Genomic DNA, 27,509 nt, shown 5'->3' on the forward strand with positions numbered 1-27,509 from the left:
TTCCCCCATTTCATATGCAATGAAACAGAGGTGCCAGAGGTCAATTAATTTGATTAAGGCCTCACAGCTAATACATTGCTAGAGCAGCATTTGAATCCAAGTCTTCTGTCTCTAAATGATCTGTTCTCTCTCCATAATCTCATTTTGCTCTAAAATATTTTTCAAGAGGAGGGATTGGCATTTTGAGTGAGAGGAGGTGATTTTAGGGGACTTTAGAAGATCTGGAAAAGAGGGAGAAAGATGGTAGCATCCATTACTGTGAATTTCATAACCAGTCAGTTATATTCTTTGTGACAGGCCCTAAGTGGGGGAGATTTGCACCTCAATCAAGTGGGCTCTTGAGTAGACAAAATGCGTGGGTGATAGGGAAGTCAAAGAGTATCATGCCACATACACTGGCTTTCTGAATCTTCCACCACAGCATGAGCTAAAGGTCTTTTTTGGTGCGCGCTGGAAAATTCCTCTAACAGCCCCTGAAGTGGGACTGACTACTGGATCCTTTAACCCCTGTGTGGAATTGACTTTACTAGAGACTTGGTGTAGAACATCCTTCATCCTCCATCCATGGGGCATATGTCCATCGTTATCACCTGAAGGATGCACACCTGAGCATCCATAGTGTTCGGTTAAACTGAGCCCAGTTTTCTCATCTGTTATATTGCTTTACTTTGTTGTTGCTGTCATTTGCTGTCCAGGCATCAAATGGTCCATAAACAAAACACCTATCCACTGCATATGCACTCCAAAAAGCAAAAGCAAATTTCAGAGCAACTAAAATGGCTGTTGCTAAGCCAGTACATTCAATGCATTTTTCTTAGACAAATAGTTGACTTTTAGGTAAAACACCTTGCATGCTGCTTGTCACATAGCAGGTCCCTGAAAATCGTTCTTTTTATCCCTCATCCTTTCCTGTATTAGAATTCAGTTCCGTGCAAAGAGCTAGGATAGGCATTGGAAATGGAGGAGTGGAGGAGGTGACTGTATTCACTGACCTCAGAAGTGTGGGAAAACAGGCATTGAAAATAAATCAGTGTATTCATGTGGATAAAGAAAGGAAGGAAAGAGGGTGTCACTAATCAAATTGTGTCCTCCCTCCCCTAAACTGATACGTTGAAGTCCTAGCCCTCAGTACCTCAGAATGTGACCCTTTTTAGGAAGAGGATCATTACAGATGTAATGAGTTCAGATGAGATCACAATAGAGCAGGGTGGACCTTTAATCCAATATGACTGGCGTCCTATAAAAACGGGAAATTTGGACACAGACATGCACACAGGGAAAACACCACGTGAAAAAGTGCTTGCATCTGGGAACCAAGGAACACCAGTGATTGCCAGCACAACCCCTGGAAGCTAGGCAGGAGGCGAGAAACATTCTCCCTCACCATACTCAGAAGGACCCAACTCTGCTGACGCCTTGATCTCGGACCTCTAGCCCTCAGAACTGGGAGATGATACATTTCTTTTTTAAAAATTTTATTGAAGTATAGTTGATTTACAATGTTGTGTTAATTTCTGCTGTACAGCAAAGTTATTCAGTGCTATACAGTAGGACCTTGTTGTTTATCCATCCTACGTATAATAGTTTGCATCTGCTAATCCCAAACTCCCAGTCTTTCCCTCCTCGACCGCCCTCCCCTTGGCAACCACAAGTCTGTTCTCTATGTCTGTGAGTCTGTTTCTGTTTCGTAGATATGTTCATTTGTGTAGTATTTTAGATTCTACGTATAAGTGATATCATGTTGTATTTGTTTTCCTGACTTACTATGCTTAGTATGATAATCTCTAGGTCCCTCCATGTTGCTGCAAATGGCATGATTCCATTCTTTTTTATGGCTGAGTAATATTGCATTGTATGGGAGATGATACATTTCTGTTGTTCAAGCCCTCGGGGTTTGTGGTGCTTTGTTATGGCAGCCCTAGCGAGTGAATACAGAGAGCTCCAGTGGTAACTAGGATAGGATGGGGTTGGGGAGGTCCCCTGGAGGACATGATGTTTAAGCAGAGACGGGGAAGATGATTCAGAGATAGCTTGGGAAATATGTAGGAAAAAAAGGAGAGCATTTTTCAGAAGAAATACTATTTTGATATGCGGCTAGTGGTTACTTTACAATTTATCCTAATAAGCGTGGGTATCGCGTTTCAAATCCCACAACACGTTAGGACTGGAAACAATAAAGTCCAAGACAGCTGGCTGCTACTCACCGTGCAGCTGATAAAACAGATTGACCATGATGGGGGAGAAAAGAAAACTTAAATCAGTGGAATTAGGAGGAGGAGGACACAGAGGGAGGAGAAGAAGGAGCAGAAATGAAACAACCTTTCCATCTGGGGGCTCTTTTTTTTAACAACAGAAATTAATTTTTTCATAGTTCTGGAGGCTGGAAGTCCAAGATTGAGGTGTCAGCATGTTTGGATTTCTTCTGAGGCCTCTCTCCTTGGCTTGCAGATGGCTGCCTTCTTGCCATGTCCTCACATGGTCTTTCCTCTGCCTGTGCATCTCTGTGTCCAAATGTTCTTTTCTTATAAGGACACCAGTCAGAATGGAGTAGGGCCCACCCATATGACCTCATTTAATCTTTTTAAAAAATTGTTTTTAAATTTATTTTTTAACCTTTAAAAAAAATTGAAGTACAGTTGATTTATAATGTGTTAGTTTCAGGTGTACAGCAAAATGATTCAGTTATACATATATATATATATTCTTTTTCAGATGCTTTTCAATTATTGGTTATTGTAAGATATTGAATATAGTTCCCTGGGCTATACAGTAGGTCCTTGCTTATCTATTTTATATATAGTAGTGTGTATACGTTAATCCCAAACTCCTATGTGTGTGTGTGTGCGTGTGTGTGTGTGTGTTTATATATAAATCCACACACCCACATATATATATGAATGGATAAAGAAGATGTGGGGTGTATACATATATATCTTCTTTATCCATTTATCTGTCCATTTATCTGTCAGTTTCATGAAGTAGTGTAATGATGGGTGTTTGTCCTGAGTGAAGGGACAAACCTCCATCATTACACTAACTCATCAGGTTGACTTCTGGGGAGATGGCTGCTTGGAGCATAAAACAACCACCTCTGATATTCTGATGATGCTGCTGAGCCCTCAGTGGTGAGTTCAGCCACCTTAGAGATGTCCTATTTCAGAAGTGATGCCAGTAAACTGTAGTTTCTTGAGCAGACACAATGCTACTTCAAATTAAAAAGTCCTCTTCTTGTTACTGTCTTGGAGAGTATTTTTCAAAAAGTACCTTCTAAACCCGGGTTAGCTACCCCCTCCCTTGGGCCTTCACAGAACTCTGTGTTTTGCTGTATCATAGTACTAACCATGCTGATTTTAACTCTCCTCCTTCTCACCTGTGTTGTTCTTGATCTGCCTCCTATCCTAGGCTTGCATCTCCTTGGAGCACAACCTCAGATTTGAAGTGAATCTCTGTCCCTCAGAGTCTGCACACAAGATGACCAGAAGTGAACATTAAATAAATATTTGTTTAACAACTCCAGTTTCAAAATGTTCACATCCTAGGTGCTCAAAGTTAAAAAAAATATTTTTGCATGCTTAAAAATATAAACCCTTGGGTAACACACATGCCCAATTGGCTAAAGGTTTTCCAATGATATATGTTCATTTTTTCTCTATCACAAATTCCCTCTGAACCCTCTGCCACCAGGATTCAATAATATGAATTTAATTCTCTGTTTACATCAACCTTTTCTGGTTAGAGGCTAGCCTGCTATGTTCTCTTTTGACAAGTTCAGGGTAATTTTGAGTTTGATCTGATTCTTTTTTTTTAATTTTTTGCTTGCTTGTGACCAGAGAAAAATCTACGTGATGTTTCAAACTATAATTTTCAGGTTTTCTCTTTAAAAGGATGCTGGATGTAAAGGTTTGGATAGGATAGAAAGGAAAACAGAGCTAAAACCCAGAGCTCTGTTACAACTTCTGAATGTCTATTCTCTTTTTTGTTGTTAAGAGAATTACCAGTGCAGTTGGTTCCCACAGGAATATCTCCTGTTATTCTCTCTCATTTGTCCAGTTCTGAGATAATTGAATAATCTGGAATGTGTCCAAGAATTCTGAGCCCAGAGAGCGCCTTAGGGAAACCTAACACTCTCTTCTCATGGCCACTCATCACGTTGTCTTGGTTTCCCTGACTATTGGAAGCCATAAAGCTTTAGCTACACTGTGTTGGATGCTTACTGTGTCTCACGTGTATGCTGAGCATGGTATATGTGCCGTCTCTAAACCTCACAGCGAACCCTGAGAGGGTTTATGTTCTGGTCCTCAATTTAGAACTGAGAAAACTGAGACTCGCAGAGTCAGTTGTATAACACCTCCCAAAGCTGCTGTTGGGAAATGGAAGAGCCAGAATTTGAATGCAGAGCTGACTGAGTCAAAACTCTGTTCTTCTTTCATTATGTTGTTCTGGATGGTGTGGTCTGTGGAGAGAGTCTGCTGAGGCTACATGACGGGGCACAGAGAGTGTGTTGGAAAGAGTAGGGGTGAAGAAGGACCCTGGGCAGGATCAATATGGCCTTGGGAGCCAGGCAGAAATGTGGTACTTCTCAAGTGTGAAAAAAGCTTTAGAAAAATGTTATGAGCTCCTCTAGTTAGTAAGCAGTGTAAGAGCTAGAACTTGTCCACCAAACACAATGCCTGGCACGCCGTAGACACCCAAATATATGAGGAGGAATAGATGGATGAGCCGAGTGGGAGAGGTCAGAGCACAGGTGGGTTCCACAAGGCAGTAGGGGATTCTCAGGATGGGCGAGCCCAACTTGTTCCCTAGATAGAACAGTAAGTTCTATTCTCTGGATAAAAGAGGAAACAAAAAGGCCAGTGGTTTACTCATTTAAGTGAGAAGTTTTACAAGGAAAGGTACTCAAGACAGAAGAGTCTCTCTTCATAGGGGAGGCTTAATGCTGAGCCTGGTCCATGCTAAAGGCAGCCTAGCTTAGTGGAGGAAACACCAATTTTGCCATTAGACAAACCTGGGATCAAATCCAGATGGTTACTAACATGCTGTGTGACTTCGGACAAGCACCTCAACCTGTCTGAGCTTCTGTTTCCTGATCTGTAAAATAGGATTGTAATACTTAGAGAAACAGGGGTAAATTTTTCACGTGGTTAATGTGCTTTTCTATTTGGCCTTTCTGAGTATATGACTTTTGTCTGAGCTGGGCTGTGTTAACCATCTACTTGGGAAAGAAAGTATAAAAGAAAGTGGAAGGAAACTCACTCGATGCCACTGTATGGGACTCGTTGCCCCACACCGACAAGTTCTGTAGCAGGACCCCTGCTCTCAGGCCTTCTAGTACATGAGAGTCATTGAAGAACTCCAACCAGACAATCTTGTACTCAGACCATACCACTTTATTTCTTTTTCTTTTTTTTTTTGGTACTTTATTTATTTATTGAAGTATAGTTGATTTACAATGTTTCAGGTGTACAGAAAAGTGATTCAGTTTATATATATATACTTTTTCAGATTCTTTTCCATTGTAGGTTATTACAAAATACTGAGTATAGTTCCCTGTGCTATACAGTAGGTCCTTGTTTTTTATCTCTTTTATGTACAGTAGTATGTATCTGTTAGTCCCAAACTTCTAATTTAACCCTCCCCCCCTTCCCCCTTTGGTAACCATGAATTTGTTTTCTATGTCTGTGAGTCTGTTTTGTATATAAGTTTATTTGTGTCATTTAAAAATATTCCGCACATAAGTGATATCGCATGATATTTGTCTTTCTCTGTCTGACTTACTTCACTTAGTATGATAATCTCTAGGTCCATCCATGTTGCTGCAAATGGCATTATTTCATTCTTTTTTATGGCTGAGTAATATTCCATTGTATATGTGTACCACATTTTCTTTTTTCATTCATCTGTCAATGGACACTTAGGTTGATTCCATGTCTTGGCTATTGTAAATAGTGCTGAACATCTCCTTGAATTAGAGTTTTCATCTTTTTCAGATATATGCCTAGGAGTGGGATTGCTGGATCATATGGTAACTCTAGTTTTAGTTTTTTATACTTCTTTATTTCTTAACAGGCTCAGCTACCCTCTGGTAGCTCAGAGCTTCTTCACCATGAGTTTCTGCCAAAATCCCAAACAGCAGAGTGGGACAAGAGGTCTTTGCCCTCAGCATCACCCTCAACTCATCCATCGTTCTTCTCCTTCACCTGGGTGTGAAGACCAAAAGGGGAAAGTTGAGAGACATGATCTTAGGCCCCCTTATTTCTCTCTTTTTGTCATTCTCACAATTTCCTAGAATCAGAGCCTTCCCATCCCTTTCCTCTCTGGTCCACCCTTGCCAAAAACTTCTGTGGTCTTGCCAACCAAGACTGGTCCTTAATATGCCAAAGAGTAGAGATGAAGGAATTTAGTAAAAACTACCTTCCAAAGTCAATATTGTGACTTAAAATTTTTATTATTTTCTTGCTGCACAGTCTTTTTTGAATGTCAGAAATTTGCATTTACCTCCTTTAGAGGGAGTAAGGAGGTGCCTAAGAGCACGGATTCCAGAGTCAGACTGCCAGGTCCAAAGCATGGTTCTGCCACTTACAAGTGGTGTAACTTTGGGTAAATCACAAAACCTCTCTGTGCAAAATGGGGTTAGTAATAGTATCTCATAGGGACTCTTGGAATAGTACATTAGTTTGTATATGAAATAATAACACCTCTCTGTTTATTATGCATATAACTGTGTTTTCACCTTCTTTATCATTAATCAATATCATCACCATTTTTCTTTGTGTTCCTTCTTTAATAAATCCTAATTTCCTAGCCTTACCTAGGTATAGGGATGCCATGGGCCATCTGAGGTAAACCTCATATACTCCGGAAGACAAAAGAGAAGAGCACACTAATAATTTGAAAAATACATTATCCTTAGACTGCAGTCTAGTTGGTACAGTTGTTTTCCCATAGGGCTATGGGTTAACAATTCTGATATTGCTAGACATGTATACTGGAATTAAACAACTAAGTAAATGGATGGTGGAGGATGGGAGTCAGGCTTCTCATTGTTGGGGTGGGAGGTTATAAATGAGCAAGGGGAGAAAGCTAGACTGATCCATGTGATAACGGATTAGAGTTGAAGATATCAGGATGAATTCATGTTAAGCTTAATATAGACACAGACGGTTACATATATAAATATTTATAGATATGTATATATGTATGAGTCTGTATACACACATAGATTTCCTTACTCAGTCAACTGAGAGGGACTAGAAGCCGTGAGCACACTTGGCACCCAGATTTTGGTTTCTAACACCATTCTCCAAGAAAGGGAACCAGGGTCCTTGGAGAAATGGATTCTAGGATGGGACAGGAAATAAACAAGATGAACCTGGAGCATCTTGCATTGCTAGAAAGTAAGAAAGTTCTCCAAAGAAAGGGCAGGGGGGAATGTAGAAGCCAACTGAAAGAGATTCCAATGGCCAAACCTGGGGAAATTTGAGTGAAAAAACAAAATAAAATAGCATTGGATTATAATCCAAAGTATAAAATACATATCCATGTGTCCACACTAATATATATCATATATATATATATATATTTGAGCGAATAATTAAATGGGGAAGAAGAGACAAATCTGCTATGAAGAACAATTCCAAATAATTTATGTAGACACTGTACTCAGAGAGGTAGAGCATAACTTCCCACTCCTTAAGTGTGGGTTATGTATAGTGCCTTCCTTCCAAAGAGTATGGTATGGAAAGAGAGAAAAATAGAGTAACTTTATAGTGGAGAGATTTGAGAAACACTGCTTCAGGCAGCAATATTGATATTTATGACATCAATAATGATGTCATCATAGAATGTATCCTTGATATGTTATGATGAGAATGTCACCTTTTCTGTATGGTTTTCCTCCCCCAAACCCATAACTGCAGTCTAGTCATGAGAAAAACATCAGACAAATTCCAGTTGAGGGACATTCTACAAAATACTTGACCAATACTCAAAACTGTCAAAGTCATCAGAATAAGGAAAAGTCTGAGAAATCCACAGCCAAGAGATACCTAAAGAAGCATGATGACTAAATTTAATGTGCTACCTGGATGAGATTCTAGAACAGAAAGAGGACATTAGGCAAAAACTAAGGAAACCTGAATAAAGTATGGGTTTTAGTTAATAGTTATATGTCAGTCTTGGTTTATTAATTGTAACAAATGTACCCTATTGGGGAAACTGGGTCCAGGGTATATTGGAACTCTCTGTGCTATCTTTGCAGTATTTCTGTAAATCTAAAACTGTTCTACAATAAAAAATTATTTAAAAGATATATTGTTCCACAGGATTGATATGAGGATTTAAGGAGATAGTGCATGAAAAGTTCATTACCAAGTGACAGGCACATAATATATGCTCCACAGAACAGCACTCCTTGACCATCTTGTGCCTTTCTGTGCAATTCTTCCTTGTGATATGCCTTGAAAAACTTACTATTGTTGCCTTTCCTCTAAAATGAGCCAAACTGGTCTAGTTTGTAATAGTTGGTATCTGCCTCTCTTGCTCTGAGAAAACTAGAGCATCATCCCAGGGTTCGTAATTGAGCATTTTTACCTTAATGACCCTATCTGGATTGCATTCATTAGTCTGTTTAGTAACTAAGATATACCACATCATAACAGTACTTACATGGTGGTTACCTTGCTGTAAGTCTGCCAGATACTTCTATATAGAGTACGTGTGTTTTAACTTTCTTTGAAAATGATTGTCAAATATGTGAGGCCCATTTTCTGTCTTAGGAAGGGGAACATGGGGACGTTATCAACTTCTTGTTTGCTGACTGAGGGTCTTGACGGAATGCAGCATCCCAGAACAGCAAGTCCTTGTCAGTTATTTCTAAGGATCAGAAGGAGTTGCAAAATTGTAATGAGGCAGGGAAAGTTTTCTTGTGACCTTGGGTAGAAAGTACCTTTCTACAGAGGTGAGGTGGATAAGATCTCTCTGGGGCTGAGGTGTATCTAGAAGAGAAACCATACTGCTGGGAGCAGGACATGGCTGGTCCTACTGAATTCCCTCTATGGTCATGGCTATGCAAAAGAAATTATATATATACACACACACACACACATACACACACACACACACACACACACACATATATATATAAAATTTATATGTAAAATATATATAGTAAATATATAAATTATGTATACACATAATTTCTTTTGCAGAGTATATTTACTTAGTGTATTATATACTATATTATATAATATATAAAATTGATAATATGTAATTATATAAGTGTGTACATATACAAATACCTACTATATTACACAATACATAAAACATTATATATAAAATGTATAATATATAATACATAAATTATATATATAATTTCTTTTGCATCGTATATATACTTAGTGTATGTATAAAATATAAAATATAATATATAATATACATTATATTATATATTTGTGTACATATGTATATAAATACATACACGTGCATGGACATATATACATACTACATATATACATACATTCAAATAGTTATTTGCTATCTTTATGCTTCTTCTCTCAGTTGACAAGGTCAGGATTTGCACATTATAACCTACTCTTCTCCACTCACCCTATTCTGTTTTTCTTGGATGCCAACCTGAGCTTACCTCCCATCTACTCTTTTGTTTGTCCTCCTTAGCTGGATATTATGTGTGGAAAACTCACAGAAAAACTGGGTTGCCATGACTGGTCCATCCTCCTGCTCAGTAAAATGAAAATAACATTTAAGAAACCCAGTCGCCAATGTCTGTTTAATAATTCTTGATTGCTGCCCTGAGCCTGGATTTCAGTATTTCTGAATAATCAGTGCCTGGAAGCTAGCAAAAAATGACTATCTAAAACTGCCAGAAATTTGCTTCCTGTTGTTCTGAATGTGAAAGTAGGAATGTGACTCTGGGGCAGCCTCATTTGCCTTTGTGCTGGATCACTTTGGTGGGCCATCTCAGTCCTACCCACTGGCATTAAGTAACTACTCGCTGCCCCTGAGTTAGCCCAAGACTTGGGAGAAATCATCCAAAAGCAAATGCTTTATAATGGAGTATTCTGTTTAAGAATATAATTCTTTAATGAAGTGTTTAGCATTTCCCCTGGCAGGACTGGAAACAGAGTTTGAAAGTAGTGGATGGGCTCTGGGACTGAAGGAGCAAAGAGATGGGAGTAAGGGCTCCCACTGGATGATGGGCTTAGGTGGTGTCAGCTCTGTAACTAGTTAAGGGTCTATTTCCAGAAAAAAAAAATACCTGCCCTTAAGATATTAGTTAATTAACTTATGAAAGTCCTTGGGCATTCTTTATGCACTACTCAGTCAATTTGCTGTTTGAAATTTCTACTGAAGCTCTGTAGAAAATCCAGGGCTAATGCCAGTTCCACCTTGGTGCACTCTGCAGGCCCCATGGGAAGCCTCCCTTCTGGTCAGTTCCAGCCTCCCAGAGGGATTCCGGACAACAATTGTACTAGTCAGAACTTACATTGCACGTGATAGTAAACCCAAAGCACACTAGCTTATTCAGAAAGGGACTTCCCTATCTCCTCTGCTTCTTTCCTTATTCTTTCACAATGAAGAAAGATTTTCTTCACATGGTAGGTTCAAACTCATTTGAATTCATGACCTCCTGGCTCCTTGACTCCAAAGCTTCCCAATAGAAAAAATTCAGGGAAGGACTCTGATTGGCCCAGCCTAGATCACATGCTCACTTCTGGCCCAATCACTGTGAGGAGAAGGAGGTGCTGTGATTGGTCTGACTTGGATCACATGTTCACTGTGCGACCAGAAGGGTGAGTTACCGGCCTAATTTCCAACTGCCAGCTCTTACTTACAGCTCTGAGTAAGAGTTTTTCTGGCCACCAGAGCTCACTGTGCCCATGAACATGGTAGGTTACAAGTGCTGAGGAGTTACTGTCTCCCAGAAGCAGCCCTCAAACAACGACTGATGGGAGCTGGCACATAAATACTCAGGGGCTCACTTGCCCGTGGGCTGACAGAATTCTGAGACATGCAGTCAACGCCATTTACCAGAATGCCAGAGTGGGATTAAACTCCTGTTCTCCACAGTTGCCCCTTGCTGGGCATTGCACTCTTTATCTGCCTCTTTCTCTTTCCCATCTCGCCCCCTCACCCCTTGTCTGCAGTATTGCCTGACTTCACCTCCCAAATATGTTTGTACTTGAGTCCTTATCTCAGTGACTTCTGGGAAAACCCAAACTAAGAGAGTTACAGTGATTGGCAGCTCATCACATGAGTCAAATGGGGATGAAGCAGAGTGCCTGGAACTGGTACTTCTGAATACACAGAATAGTAGCTGTCAACTAAAATATGTGTGTTTGTGTGTGTGTGTGTGTGTGTGTGTGTGTGTGTGTGTTGGGGAAAAAAACCCACAGAGCAGCAAACAATGAGAACTTACAGTAAATCATTTCTATTACACCAACATTTGGGCACGAGCATGTCTGGCCTGACATGCCCAGGGGAATCAGACAGACCTCCCCAGCAGGTTGCTCTGGAGAGGAAAATGTCAGAGGATGTGGGGTCCAGGCTACAGGGAGAGCTGTAATTTACATGAGACAACATTTCCACCATGACTTCATTAATCTTAGGACTCTTCTGCCCCAGCTGAATCCCAGCCAAAAAGTTATCATGGCAGAGAGACATGCCCGCCTCCTCAGATGCTGGCCAGCGGCTGGGCGACTTGGCTTATGTTTGGCGATATTCCCATTAGACAGTTGGGCTTGTGGGATGGCCCATGCATGTGCAGTGATAAAAATACTCTCATCTCTGTGTCTTAGCTGTGGTAACCCTGCTTCTTTCCGTTCGAGTGTATTGGTTTCTAAAGCCAAACTTATTCTATATATGTCATGGGTTGAATTGCCTAGAAGCAGCAGTGCTTGAGAGAGGGGTTCAGGTGTATGAGACTCTGAGGGAGTAAAACACACACACCTCTCTAAGGTGGTGAGGGAAACAAAATAGGAAAGATAAAGGAGCCACACAGGGATGGGGCTCTTAGTTTCAGATGAAGTCTAGACCAGGGGTTGTCAAACTATGGCCCGTGGACCAAATTCAGCTGCCACCTATTTTGGTAAATAAAGTTTTAAATAAAGTTTTATTGACACACAGCCACGCTGACATAATGTCTATGTCAGCTTTCTTGCTACAAGGGCAGAGTCGAGTCGTCTCTGGACTGGATGGCCTGCAAAGCCTAAGCTATTTACATTCTGGCCGTTTCCAGAAAAAGCTTGCTGACCCCTGCTCTAAACCTGTCTCAACCCGTGGGAGCTCTGGAGCCCCCCTTGCTCTATAAAGTTATCCCCACCTTGAGGCAAGGGCTGGTCTCGGTACCTTAGTGTCAGCTGGGCGTTGGTTGTCACCCACCCTGGGTGTTAAGGGTGAGGGACATTAAGCAGATTAAGCCCAGGATGGTGGCTGCCATCAGCCGAGAACAATTTTTTGGGTGTTAGGGGCACCTGTGAGTTCTGAGCAGCTGACACAGTGGCTGGGAAATGGGTACACGTGCTGGTAAAGGGGACCTTTCAAGGCACTGCTAGCAACTACTGCCATGTTGATCTGCATCTCTAGATGTGTTTCATGAAGATGGAGGGAACCCTTGCTTCCTGCCTGAAACTGAGCCATAATTCTCTCACCTGGACTCCGTGACTCCCATTTCACTCTTGCCTTCAGTCCGTCCATCCCATTGTTCTCAGGGCGAAGACAGAAACCCTTAACAGCTCAAAGAATAATTCCTGAGAGAAAACTTCTTGAACCTTTTTCCCCATAAATTCCAGTCCCTCTAAGTAGCCAGTATTCATTTTGTGTGTTTTTACCTATTTTTTTCAGTCTTTGCAAACCACAGCACACAAAAATATGCAGATTTTCTTTTCTTTAAACCAAATGCCCTGTTATGCGCATTACTTTGACATTTGCTTTTTTTGCCTTAACAATATAAACCATAAGAAACTCTCCAGTCTGACGTGTATAGTTAACTGATATTTAACTCATTTTTTTAACAGCTGAATGATAGCCCATCATATGTATGTACATATTATGTACCTAATACAGATGTACAATAATTTAAGCATTCCTACGTTGATAGGAGTTCAGGTTGTTTCTGTGTGGTTTTTATTTTTCACTTTACAAACCATGGTGCAAAGAACAGCTCTGAACAAATATCCTCACATTCTGTTGCTTGTAGGCTGAAGGCTCCATCCCTAGAAGTGGTATTATTTGGTCAACATACACATGCATTTTAAATTTCCATACACGCTGCCAGATTCCTTTCTGCACATACAGCAAATCATATGTCCACCATGAGTTTATGAGACTGTCCAGCTTCCAACATCTTTGCTAGATTGGCGTCCTTCAGTCCTTTTAATTTTTGCCAATCTCTTGGCAGGGGAGTGGCCTCCCATTGTCCTGACTTGCATTTCCTTGACTGTTATTGAAGTTGGTCATCTTTTTATATGTATATTGCTTTGATAAAAGTAGTCCCCGCAGTGATAGGACCTTATGTTAATCTGGGGGGAGATGGAAGTGTTCTAGGGGAATCCTTTGCTCTTTACCCATCCATCCTCGGCTGCTCTCCAATGCAGAGTTGGTTGTTGCCGATATACCTGCCCATCCTCGGCTGCCCTCCCTCTTGTGTCCCCAAAGGGCGTGGAGTTTTGGTCTCAAGGGATGTGGCCATGGTGGGAGCGGGTAGAAGGTCCTGCCCCATTGGTGACCATCTGCGTCTGTTCTCTTCACTTCTAGACACCACCCAGATGAACAACGCAGTGCCCACCTCCCCTTTGCTCCAGCAGATGGGCCATCCACATTCCTACCCCAGCCTGGGCCAGATCTCCAACCCCTACGAACAGCAGCCGCCTGGCAAAGAGCTCAACAAGTACGCCTCCTTGAAGGCTGTCGGTAAGTGCTGTTTTGTTTCTTCTGTCTCTCTCCTGTACTTTTCTGTTCCTTCTAGATTTCTTTATCCCCTATTTTTTTTCTACTCCTTTTTCTGTCTTTCTTATCTATCTATCACCTATCTATGTATCTATCATCCATCATCTATCTATCCATCTACTATCTATGTATCATCTATCTATCCATCCATCATCTATCTATCTATCATCTATCTATCTTTCAAAATTTCCAGATGTAAACATTTCTGGTGTTGGGGGGTGGGGGGGAGCCTGGAGCTCCTATTACCTGAGTTCTTATCAAGTGCCAGACATTGCATTGGACCTTTTATAGACACTGTCTTATTTTCTCATAGCGCTCCAAAGAGGAAGGCATAAGTATTGCCCCAATTTTCAGATTAGGAAAACTGAGACTCGGGGAGGCTAATTTAACTTGCTCCCAATCAAGCAGCCTGTGGGCAACTTGAACTTGTGTTTTTATCGCTGCAGAGCCTGTGCTCCTGCTGCTCCCTTCCCACAGCCCTGGGTGGGTTGGGGTTCAGTCCATTCCCTCGATTTGTACATGAGGGAGTCTGACGGTGACCCAGGTTCCTAAACAAATGACTCATGGCCCCGTTCTATAGGATGGAAGCAGCACCCACAGCAAAGTCAAGCTTTGGGGCGGGCAGAAGACTCCCAGACCCCATGCCTTCTTTTATAATCAGCTTCTCATCCTATTTCCTCTCCCCACTGCCAAGCTTCTCGTTGAGATGGGACAGGAGACATGTGCTGATCCATTCCAGTATGAAATATCCTAATTTTGTTACAAACTCAGGACAGAAACCAAAGCACAGACATGATCACATGTCTAGGCTGCTGTCGGAACCACGGTCTACAGACATCAGATTCATAAAACAAGCACGTTGGTGCCCAACAGAGGGCCAGACACATACTTGGAGCTTAGCGTTCGAACCAGAAGTCCATCTTTAGGGATTCCTATTCCTCAATCTCCCACGATTTCCAAATGGAACCATTTGAAGAGGGTTTGAGGGGTGCTTCTAATTGTGAGGGCACAGGTTGTGCTGCCTAAATTCCAAGCCTCGTAAGACTTTACATAGGAATCTCCCACGTTTCCTGTTGAATTTCTCCACCCACCTCAACCCTCATCTACACCCATGACCACAGATTTCTTCTATTCCGTATTGTGTGTTTGCAGAGCACATACATCCTAAACGTGTTCAGATAAACTCAGATGTTACTAGGAAGGGAAGGGAGCTGTTGCCTAGGAGAGAAAGAGTCAGGGCATCTGTGCCAATGTAACTGCAGAAGCCTTCATGCACTATTCAGTGGCCCACCTCCCTTTCTGAGCCTTGCACTTAGGTGATGAAGAGCATCTGCTGTTATACTTGATTCTTGTTTTGCATTAAAAAAAATCCACCCAGATGTCTTTTTCTTTTTGAGCTGGTCCTGTTACCCAAAACAACTCATTTCTTCAACTTAGGCCCAGTGTTTCCTTCTCCCTCAACACCCAATAGCTCTTTGGGTAAATCATAAATGGATCTTCCAACAGAATTCCTTGATTCTGTCCAGCATTGACTCAGGGCTTCTTGGTATAGCAAATGTTTGCAGTGCATTTGGAATTAAACTTGCAGTCTGAAAGTTTATTTGACACTCCTTGAGTAACACTTTCGTCCACAAAGCCGGGACTCCTGAAATGTTTGTTGAATGGAGGAATGAGCTTGTCTTTGACAAGAATCAAAGAATAGCTTAGTTGGAAGGGAGCACCCCTATATCTTCTAAAAACTCTGAAGGGTCTCACTTGGGGTACCCTCCTCAATCCTGGCTGTGGTTGATGTGACCCTCTTCTTCTTGGTCCTTCTTTTCTGACTATTACGGGAGTTCACAAGCTTTATCTGAGTCACTGGTCCTGTGAGGTCCAGTGAGGGGCAAACTGAGCGAATGCATGACCCGATGGGTTACCCAGGAGTCCAGAGTCTGCCTGCCCAAATGAAATGCAAATCCCATAATAAACATTATTTCAAGGGTTCTCTATTAAGGCATAATGTGACTGTGCTGTGAATGATGAAATGCATTTCATTAACAAAATCATTACCACCCAGTAGAGAAGTTGTTTAAAAAATGGTTTGCTGTGGAAAGCTCTGCAGTCTCTGATAACCAGACTCATTTTCTAAACATTTCAATTCAGTAAATAAGGGGAGACTTGGACAGCCTTTAGTGTTAACTGCCAAGTTCAAAAATACCTCTGGAAAATCAGTGTTCTTTTGGAGACTTCAATATTCAGAACATCGAGTGGGTTGGTCACCAAAACCCCCTGACCTCAGCTTCTTTGTGTGAAAAACGAAGAACCTGAACTCTCTGGTTTCCAAGCTCCGTTCTAATTTTAAAATTGGAAAATTAAACAGTTCTACTCATTCTAGTCATTAGAATACCCGTGGACTATTAAATGTGTCTGCTTCATTCACTACCAACTCTGGGGAGAAAAGGGTGGGAATTTGAGATAGGGTAGTTCCTGAGATAAATTCTTCCCAAACAAGACTTCCCATCTATTTAATTTAATTTGATTTGGTTTAATTTAATTTTTATTTTATTTATTTAATTTTATTTTTGTTGTTTGCTTGTTGAAATCACATTCATGTTTAAAGAGAGCTCCTTTCTTTCTATAATTCAGGGATTTGGGAATGTAACCTCTGGTCCTATATAGCATGTGACTATAGAACGGTCTCTGTTCCCAAGGAGTTCATTGGCCAGTTATTGTAAAATGTTAGCATACACTAGGGAAACGCAAGAGGCTAAACCTCACTGTACTCTGTACAAGAAGGAGTGATGAAGTTGAATGATTATTTGTTCAACGCTTTCATCCATCCTGCAGACATTTAATCTGGTGTCCCTTGATTGTAGGTCCCACTGAGGCATGAACCCAGTCCGTCCCTTTCATCGATGTATCCCCAGCATGTAGCACCATGAAGGGATCTTTTCTTTTTTTTTTTGAACTAGTATTTTTATTCATTTCAGAAGTTCTTCCCTTTTTTCCTTTCTTTAACGTTTCCCATCCCCCACCTGCCATTTCAACCATGTAGAGCTATTTGGGAAAATTGGTCTCAGCAGAGCACCAGAGAACACAAGCATCAAATATCGCCTTTGGACTATGTAATTTAAAAAAAAATCTTGTTTTATCCATAACTCAAATATTATTTTAAGCATTTAGTCCACGTAATAGTAACAAAATAAATGCTCACTTCAGTGTTTTCAAAATCACTCCAGACCTCACCCTCGGCTCTTCTTCTCCTTGGGGTGAATAAACTTGGGGGTCTGTACTTGGTGGCCCACTGACATCTGCAGAGGTCTGACATGTTCCATGCACGATTCCTGGCTTCTTCCTCTTCTCTGCCGTCTTCCACGAAGGGTAAAGCCCACCGCATCTCTGCTGGCACAGAGCAAATCAGTTATTGCTTCTGTGGCCTGTGATCACTCATGAAGGGGTCTTAATAAGCCCTCCCAATACATATTTGTAAAACCACTGAATAATACCACGTGACAGACACCGCCCACATCATGTCAGGAGCATGAGATCATCAGCAAGATGGTGGCATATAGCACTGCCCCTGCGGTTGGTCAGGACTGAGTTTAAGATCTAGTTCATACGTTTATTGCAGAAATTACTCAACCTTCCAGGTCTCAGTTACCCCGTGTGTGCAATGGAGATAATAAAAATATCCAACTAATTGTCTATTGGCAAGATTTGATGATACAGTGCAGGGAAAGTGCGTACCCTGGTACATAGTCAGCCCTCAATCAATACTGCCCCATATGAAAGTCTCCAGACCAGAATTGTTTGTTGGTCATATTTTTCCTCGAATTTCCAAATACACTGGTACCTTGATTAACATGCGATTGGTAGATTTCACTTTGAAGGAAATGGAGAGTTGGGTCCATGTCCTTCACTCTAGTTTGATGGGAAAGATGTGCCTGAAAGCTAACTCACTTTGGGACTCTGATAAAACAAACAAGCAAGAAGCAAACAGCAGATGACTTTTCTGAGTTGTGCTTAGGGCCAGCAAAGAGGCGGCCCAAACCTCTTCACTCTCCGCATCAATAGCCTGGACAGTGAAGATCCATATGCCCAGAGCTATGACTCCTACAATCCATCAGAGAAAGATTCTGTTTCACTCCATTAACTCTCCTTACTGAGTCAGAAATGTGGGTTTAAACATTTTCTAAGTATTTTCTAAAGTCAAGAAGTGTGTGTTGTTCTCGACTGAGCCAAACTGTAACCTGAAAATTCAGTTAAGCACACAAACCCTCTGGCCTGAGCCACCTGTGGATAGGTGGTTACAATGCAAGGACCCGCCTTATGGTTCCTCATAGGTCAACGTTTGCAAAGACAGTTGTGAAAATCTCCCGAAGGGTCACCTGATGATTCAGAGATGGGTGATTCCTGCCTCCAGAACTGGGAAAAGACCGCTCTGTTATGCAGCTCCTGATGGGCTTTGCAAGTGGAAATTGCCTGCATGTTGGCATTTAGCTCCTATTGGCCCCGTGTCTAGTTTTTCCTGTAGGTATCTTGAGAGTTTAAATCCTCAGCTGCTAAAGGTTCCTGACCGCATGCCCTTCAGATGCTTTAGTGCAACTTATGCTGCCCAGCTAGAGAAAGAGACAGGAAGTAACAGCATTATTGATAAAAGGCTGTGCCTTTTTTTTTTAATTCAAGAATTTAATAAAATATTTTCTCTGTTGCTATTTGACACTCTATGGACTGTTTTCCCAGTACCATGTTACATTTTCCAATAGCACTTTTTACAACCACAGCAACAATGCACTGAGATGTGGCAGGAATTCTTTTTTGCTCTTTCTGTAGGAATCATGTGTGAAAACCCTAAGTGACGCCTAAGCCCCTCAAATGTAAATTAACCTCTGCTAGTTTTTCTTTTTGTCATTGTTATGGAGGAAGGTGAGCTAGTATCATTGACCCAAACAGCACACCTCTGAAGGAGGTATCAGTCCCAAAGTCAAAAGATGGGGAAACTGAGGCTTGGTATAGTTAAGTAATTTTCCCAAAGTCACACCCAAAGAGCCAAGACCCATATTTGGGATAGCCTGATTCAGGTCATCTTCTTCCCACAAAACGATTCTGTCTCTCACAGAGCAATTTCTGGCACCAGAGGTTATAACCAGGCCAAAATAAAAAAAAAAAAAAAAGATTGAAAAGGCCCATTTTCCTCTTTGTGGGGGAGGACTTACTAAGCTATTAATTGTTTTCTTTGTTTGAAGGTAAAAGTTTTCTCATGATGCTGAGTACAATTGAGGTATAACATGTTTAAGGTGCGTTACAGTTGAGGTATAATTTCTTATGAATAGTATACTACTCAGATTGTAATTTCACAATAGTGTGACTACTGAAAATATACATACACTAGGGTCATCACCATCCCAGTAAGGATAAGAAATATTTTCCTCTCCCAGAAAGTTTCCTCATGGCCGCTTCCTCTCAATGCCGTAGGCCCATCCTCCTTACATAAGCATTTAATTTTTCACCCAAAAAATATTTATCTAATGTCCATTAGTGTCACCAAGCCCATAATGGGGCCTTAGCTATATATTTGGTAGCTTGTGTGCCATCTTATTAAGTGCCCTTATTAGCTTTGGATTTACGAAACAAAACTTGTTACTGTCTTAGATAGTGGGGACAGAGGTGACCACAGCTTGTTTCCTGCCTTCAAGGCAGTCGTGGATTTGATTTGGGAGCAAACGGCTTCCTTGGGCTTAGTGACTCAATGACTCGGTCAGGCATGTGTCCACCCCGCACAGGAAGATCTGGGGCCGCATCACTATTTCCAGATGTCAATGATCCTGGCTCAGAGGGAGAAGAAACATGAAGGCGTCCCAGGCGGGTCCCACTTAATTTTAAGTTCGTCACTCTTCACCTGTTATTCCAGTTTCCCCTCTGTTGTTAGTGATGAGGGTGTAGAGCTCATATCCGCAGGGGGAACGTGGCAATTTGAGCATCCTTTGGCACGCCTGGGAGGCCAACCAGAAATGTTTAAATGGGGCCGGATCTGTGCTCTGTAATCATTCAGATCACAGACTGTTCCCTACATCTCTTCCCAGCTGGCAGCCTGATAAATCTCTGGAAATTGTGCAGAAATGTTGAGGACTTGGTTTTTCCAGGTAGACTCCTAAGAAAGGAAACTGGAGCTAGTAGCGCACGCTGATTGGTCAGGCCGCCAGCCAGTGGGCAGAGGCTGCTGCTCAGGCACGAGCGCAGGTTTGCCTCCGTTTGAGTAAAACCCGATCTTACAGAGAGGGTCTATCGAGGAGCGGGGTAGGCTGTAGCCATAGTCATTCTCACCATCCTTTACAAAAGGGTCACTATGGGGTTCTCCTAATAATAAGAGATTCCCCCAGGGCCCATCCAGTACCTCTGAAATGGAATTCAATTTAGAGAAACTGATTTATAATCAAAGTCCCAGGCATTATGGGATTCTCAGATAACAAGTTTGATTCCTTTAGCATTGAGGGGAATTTCCTTACCTCAGGAAGAGTGACCCCGTGGAGAACCTTGAATTCATTCATTCATTCAACAGTATTTTTCAAACACAGACTGTGGTAGGCACTGTGAATGCGGGTTCTCCACTCCACCCAGCCTGCCACCCAGCATTTAAAGTTGCAGTCAGCAGAGCCTGCCCCGACCTTGAATTTGGAGCTAATGATGCTCCCCCCACCTTTTTAGCAGGGGGATTGCAATAAAAGAGGATCAAAATTTATCTCTTGTCAACAGAGCGTTATTAGCCAAAGTGACCTCATGTAACTAAAACTTTGCTTTCTTTCTTAGACGGTTGAAATTTAGAGCCACCTAGGAATTCTCTCTCTCCCTGAAAACATCTAGGCTTTCTTCAGGGGAACCTCTCTTGATCCTTTGTTGGGTATTATCTTAATCGTGCTTCAGGGCCTTGCAGAGAGAAGTGTTCACATAATCGTAATTGCGCATTTGGTCCCTCGCCCTGTTCCCCGGTCCCCTGAGACCTGCGCCCCTTGGAGGCTGCAGCTGGGGCGCCTGCAGAGCATCTGGGCGTTGAGGGTACAGCACACATGGGAAGCCCGTGAACAGATAGATCAGCATCTCTCCATTGTTGTTTTTTTAGGAAGTTCTGAGGGTGACTGGACAGTGGCGACACTTAAGTCACCGAAAGGTACCGTATGGCTTTTTCTAGCTCTTTTGTCCAGGTGTTGTTGGATTTGGCATTAATCCATGAAGGCACAGAGAATCCTGGTGTCTGTGTGCACACATGTGTCCGCGTTGGGTGGACCTGCAGGTCCGTCTGAGTTCCAGTGTGTAGGTGTTGTGTGTGTGTGTGTGTGTGTGTGTGTGTGTGTGTGTGTGTGCGCGCGCACCTGGGGTGGCATGTCTGTGCTCCGGGCTGTTGTTGAAAAGTGTGCCACTCCTCACTTCCCAATGTTCATTGCCTGAAGGAAAATGTCACTATCAGAAACCATCCCAGGTAAGACATCCAGGAGACGTTTTTTTCTCAGAAAACTGTGCAGGCAAATGGCAAAATGTAAGGTAAATTAATGCAGGGGGAAAAACACAAATTGTGAGGGAGAGATAAACAGAGTCAGGTTGTTGGCTCTGGGTCTTGGGAATGATTAGCCTTTTGGGGAACAGATGCTATTTTCAACTTTCCTGGCTACCATGGTGAGCATCAAAGGTTGGTCCCCTTGAGTCTGTGCGTTAACTAGCTGGGTGACTGGGCTAGGTGGTGGCTATAATTTATTAACCCCCTACTATGTGCCAGACAGAGGGCTGGGCCCTTTATGTCATTTTGTCCTTGAGCTCTCCGATGACCCAGCCATGTATGTGTTGTCCTTCCCCTTCAGAGTCGAGGACATGGGCCTCTGAGCGAGGCTAGCTCTTGCTTGTCTAAAGTCATATAGCTGCTAAGTGATGAAGCTGAATTTGAACCCATGTCTGCTTGACTCTAATGCTTAAGTTATTTCCCACTGGGGTGTGATGGGAATGGCTATTTTCCAGAACAGACTGGAAACTCAGTTCTCTTCTTTCTTCACTCCTTATGCTTTGTCGGATGTGGTAGTTGGGAGGATGTAGCTGACCCAAGCAGGTGAAGGTCAAACCCTTTAGTGACCTTGAACTGGGAGAAGCTAGAAGATATTGCAGGGCTGTAGGTAAGATACTGGTAGGGCCATTTTGCCTTCTCAAAAGACAGTTCTGGTTTCTAAGTGGAGACTGGATTGGGGGAGGGTGGGCTGGAGTTGAAGTCACCTTCTGGAAGACTCTTGCAGTCATCCAGGTGGGCAGTGCCCTGAACTGGGGTGGGTAGAGGATGAAGAGAAGAAAATAGAGCAGAGGGGTAATGAAGAGACTGCAGAAGGTAGTGAGTGAGTGCGTGGGAGTGCAGAGGAGGGAGCCGTGGGCCACCCCGTGGTTCTCAGGTTTGAGCCACTTCAGTGCATATCAGCATCTCCTGGAGGAGTGTTAAAACCTAATTCCTGGGCCCCACCCCAGAGCTTCTGATTCACTAGGTGTGGCCAGAGGAGCTGAACTGCTAACAGGTTCCAAGGTGATGCTGATGCTGCTGGTCTGGGGACCATACTTTAAAAACCACTGCAGTAGAGAAATCTTGCTGGGAAACTAAGACTGTTTGATTGGGTCTCCAAGCATCTTTCTGTGGGTTGAGGGTTCTGAAGAGGGAAGTTTGACCAGAGTCCCAGAGGCTCCGAAGCAACTTGAGCTCTGGGGCGGGGTGGAGGGGAATGAGGAGTGTCACCCCATATTCCAGAATTGGGAGTGAGGGCTTTAGACCCTCGTGTCTAATGAGAACCCCTTGTTACCCAGTTGTTGCCTTGAGAGAGGCAGATTTTTTGGGTCTGCATTAGATAATAAGTATTCACATGTCAACATCCATTTTTAGAAATGTAAACAATTTGGAACATGACAGACCTACTAATTTGAGGCATAAACTTTTTTTTCCTCCCCTTGTGAAAAACAAAGCCATTACGATTCCCATGACAACATTCAGAGGCAGTCAGCATCCCTGTCTTTATATCAGCCTGTTGTTGTCTGATGCATTTAGAAAATATTTCAGGACAGGTCAGAAGCAAGGGCTTAGAGGCTATTTTTCTACTCAAACCAGGCTGATTTCCCCTCTCCTCCTAAATGCGTCTGTATTTATCCTGCTTTGTCTGGGGAAGAGAAAAGGGGTCCCAGAGAGGGGAGGCCCAAGTTCCTCTGGGGTCACTGATTTTCCCTATTGTTTTCTACTCAACCTCCAGACCCTGAATCTACATGAGGCATGATAACAAGGTCAGGGGGGTTGTACACCCTGCCACCTTCTTGAAAGAGAGGTATCAGCAGAGTGTGATGGACTTAGCCTCAGACACACCTGAGTTCTGATCGTGGTCCCGTCATTGGTTACTCTTGTTACTTTCTCCAAGTCATTCAACCTCTCTGAGCCCCTCTTTTCTGATCAACAAGATGGAGACAACACTATCACCTCCCTCCTAAGGTTGTTGTGAGGACGATGTGAGGTAACATGTACAACACATGTCACAGTGCCTGGCATGTCAAAAGTGATAAACACGTGAGGTTGTAACTGGTATAATTATTACTATTATTATCAGGTGAGCAAATTAAAGCTCTGAAAAATCTCATGGTTAAGAAAACTGTCAAACTCTGTATAGCCCATCATTTCCCAAATACTTTTGACGTCTGATCTCTTTTCTCTATGGAAAACCAGTTCACAGCTTGAGATCCAGTTACTGCAATGTTGCTAGGAACCCACTTCAGGAACACGGCATGGGCAGAGGGATGGGTGTCCCTTGGGGAGGTTGGATAAAGAAGCAGTAGCTTCAAAGGAGAAAGGGCTAGGTCCCTGAAGATACAAGTTCCCTGCTTCCACCTGCATTGGCTATAACTCTCTTGGGAGGGGAATCCTATCTGCCATGAAATGGCAAACAAATCTTAGCGGTTTGCACTATCCATTTTTCACTACCTGAGGTTTTCCAGGAAAGTCTCCCCCTAGTGGTCACTGCTGTAGGTCCACGTGCCCAGCCCTGTGGACTCCTGGAATAATTGTTTAATACCCAGGATGGAAGAAGACACCACCACCTCAATCCCAGTGGACTCCCCTAACCAGTATGAACACGTATCATGGAAATACATTTATTTTGCAAAACGAATCTTTGAACCTGATCTGTCCTTAGTGTAGCACGCCATTGGAGCCTGGAACTTGGGGGAAACTTCTAGCATGGTGCTGTGATTTCATCACTCTAGCTCTGACTAGAATCAGGTTGTGTGGTCTTGCCCAAGCCAGTCACATGCTCTGGACTTTCATTTCTACCATTTCCAAAATGGAGGAGATGATAGTATTCACATTCTATCAGGTTTGGGGGAGTAATTTTATGAGACAAAGCAAATAATACCCTTCCATGAAGCAATGAAGGAAATACACTTTTTCACCCTTTATGCTTCTACAGATGAGGGAACTGAGTTCTCTTGAGATAAATGAGATTGCCAACACTCACACAGGGCATCACACCCAGGACCAGGACCCAGAACTCAAAGGATGGCCTAAGACCCCAATGTTCATAGCAACACTATTTACAATAGCCAAAACATAGAAACAACCTAAATGTCCATCGACTGATGAATGGATAAAGAAGATGTGGCGCGCGCACACACACACACACACACACACACACACACACACACACACAATGACATACTATCAGCCATTAAAAAGAATGAAATAATGCCATTTGCAGCAACATGGATGGATCTAGAGATTGTCATACTAAGTGAAGTGAGTCAGACAGAGAAAGACAAATACCATATGATATCACTTATATGTGGAACATAAAGAAAATGATACAAATGAACTTATTTACAAGACAGAAATAGACTCACAGACATAGAAAACAAACTTATGGTTACCAAAAGGGAAAGGCGAGGGGACAGATATATTAGGAATTTGGAATTAACAGATATACACTACTATATATAAAATAGATAAACAACAGGACCTATTTTATAGCACAGGGAACTATATTCAATATCTTGTAATAATGTATAACATATTTCTTTTATACATAATTCTTAATATAAAGACATTCTTAATAACATAATTCTTTTATACATTATTAATAATGTATAAAAGAATCTGAAGAAGAATATCTCTCTATCTGAATCACTTTGCTGTTCTCCTGATCATTGTAAATCAGCTATACTTCAATTAAAAAAAAAAATCAGTCTTTAAAAAAAAAAGAATGGCTTAAGGACTTGACCCAGAATCATGGGAGATGCTTTTTACCAATGTCCATCCTGGGCCTACCCACTCCTATGGGCCTGGAACCTCTGGATTTTTCACTTTCCATTTTTCATTTTTTCACTTTAAAAATGTACCTCCTGGGTCATTTTATGTGCATTCAACTCTGGACCTACATTTTCCTAAGACCCAACAAACACAGATACAAACACAGCTTACCCCAGAGCACCAGTTTTCGCATGCCAGCATTCCTCATGTATTCCAAAAATACATGAGTATTTTTGCTGTTTTCTTAGTTGGGGTTTGATCTGGGGGCTATAGCTGGAAGGTAAGAGCATTGGAGGTGGACCGTCTTGGATTTGGTATCCTGCTCTGCCACTTATCAGCTGTGGCAGAGTCAGTTGGCAGCCAAATTACTCAGTGTCTCTGGGCCTTAGTTCTCATCTGTCACATGGAAAAAAAGGATATTGCCTCATCACCTCCCTTTACGAGGGTTTAAATTAGATCATGTAGGTGAAACGGCTAAAAACGGTGTCTAGTACATGGTAGGCACTCAAGAAATCCTAGTTCGTTCTTTCTTTTGAGAAAATTGATGTAGCTCGGTGATAAATATTCATCCAAGAGATGCTACAGAAGCACAGAAAAGATGTGATTTGGGTTACAGTTCTGTCGGAGGGTACACAACCTGGGGAAGCACTCACTTAAAAGTAGCCTTAAAACATTACTTCATAAAAGTCAGGCTTTTGCAACTTTCTGACTTGGGTTATTGGTTTGTGGGTGAGCAGCAGGGTACAGAGCAGGTGGAGGATAGGGAAGTGATTTTTTTTTTTTTTTAATAAAAATCAAATCCTACCAGCTTCTGAGTTCAGCCTCTTTGGAAAAGCATGCAGCAAGCACTGGCATTTTGATGAGCTTCCTTGGGAACCCATAGGGCATGAAGTGAGCTGTGGAGAGAGTTCTCTGCTTTGCAGAAAATGCCATTGCAGCAAGATAGCAATAGTACTATATATAAAATAGATAACTAATGAGGACCTACTGTATAGCACAGGGAACTCTATTCAATACTCTGTAATGACCTATATGGGAATAGAATCTTAAAAAGAGTGGATATATGTATATGCATAACTGACTCAATTTGATGTACAGCAGAAACAAATACAACATTGTAAATCAACTATACTCCAGTAAAATTTTTTTAAAAACGTGTGTCCCTCTGAGGCTAAGCTGGCTAGATATCATTCATGCTAAATATCCCCCAAATCTTGCATGGTACCGCCATCACATAGTAGACACTAAACATACATTTTATTAGTAAATTATTAATTGAAGCTGAGCATCGCATTTGAAGGGAATCCTGTTGTCTTTTCTAAAGAGGCCCTGGGAGATAGAAAAATCAACCAGGTGGAAGCGGGGGATGGCCTGTGTTTAGATCTAGTGCTGCTTCTGTTCCATTGGGTGTCCTTGTGCCCACAGCTCCAGTTGCCGCTCCTATAAATGGAAGGCTGGGATCATTGATCTCATTGGTCCCTCTATCTCCATAAGTAAAGATCCCAGGCTTTGCTATGATTGGCTTGCCTTGTCATGTGGCCACCTACCTCTGAACAAATTGTTATGGTGAGGGCAACGAAATGGGTTGTTTGTAGTCATTGGGGAATGGTTAGGGGGTGAAGGAGTGGAGGGGTATGTCATCCAAACCATTTGGATTAAGAGTAGGGGAGGGCTTCCCTGGTGGCACAGTGGTTGAGAGTCCGCCTGCCGATGCAGGGGACACGGGTTCGTGGCCTGGTCCGGGAAGATCCCACATGCTGCAGAGCGGCTGGGCCCGTGAGCCATGGCCGCTGGGCCTGCGCGTCCGGAGTCTGTGCTCCACAGCGGGAGAGGCCACAACAGCGAGAGGCCCGCGTACCGCAAAAAAAAAAAAAAAAAAAAAAAAAAAAATAGTAGGGGAGACATGGATCCCCACCTGGAAATTAGGGCTCTTCCTGGGAGTAGGGTGAGTGAATGATTGGCATTTGTATCAGTTATCCATTGTTACAATGATGCTGCATAAGAAACAACCTCAAATCTCATGGCTTAAACTTATTTAGCTCAGCATTTATTGAGATCAGAGGTCTATGTGCCAGTGATTTATCCTGATGCAGGAGGTTCTTCTAGTCTGAGCTGAGTTCACCCATATGACTTGGGGTTGGATGGATGCTGGCTGATGTAGGCTGGTTTTAGCTGGAAAGACTGGGTGACTTGGCTCTGCTCCAGGTGTCTTTTATCCTTAGAGAAGGTAGCCCAGACATGTTCTCATGTTGGGGGCAGAGGTGAA

The 27,509-nt window shown here is 42.3% G+C and overlaps 1 protein-coding gene across 1 annotated transcript in view; it reads left to right on the plus strand.

Annotated features, from left to right (window-relative positions):
* Nucleotides 1-27,509, plus strand: part of SHISA9 (shisa family member 9) — a 292,396-nt gene that overhangs the window by 253,259 nt on the left and 11,628 nt on the right. Inside the window, exons 3-4 of the mRNA XM_060124357.1 lie at nt 13,771-13,926; nt 21,059-21,106. Coding sequence (XP_059980340.1) covers nt 13,771-13,926; nt 21,059-21,106 — 204 coding nt within the window. The remainder of the gene's footprint in view (nt 1-13,770; nt 13,927-21,058; nt 21,107-27,509) is intronic.

This window comes from Lagenorhynchus albirostris, chromosome 15 (genome assembly GCF_949774975.1).
Source record: "Lagenorhynchus albirostris chromosome 15, mLagAlb1.1, whole genome shotgun sequence".
NCBI lineage: Eukaryota > Metazoa > Chordata > Mammalia > Artiodactyla > Delphinidae > Lagenorhynchus > Lagenorhynchus albirostris.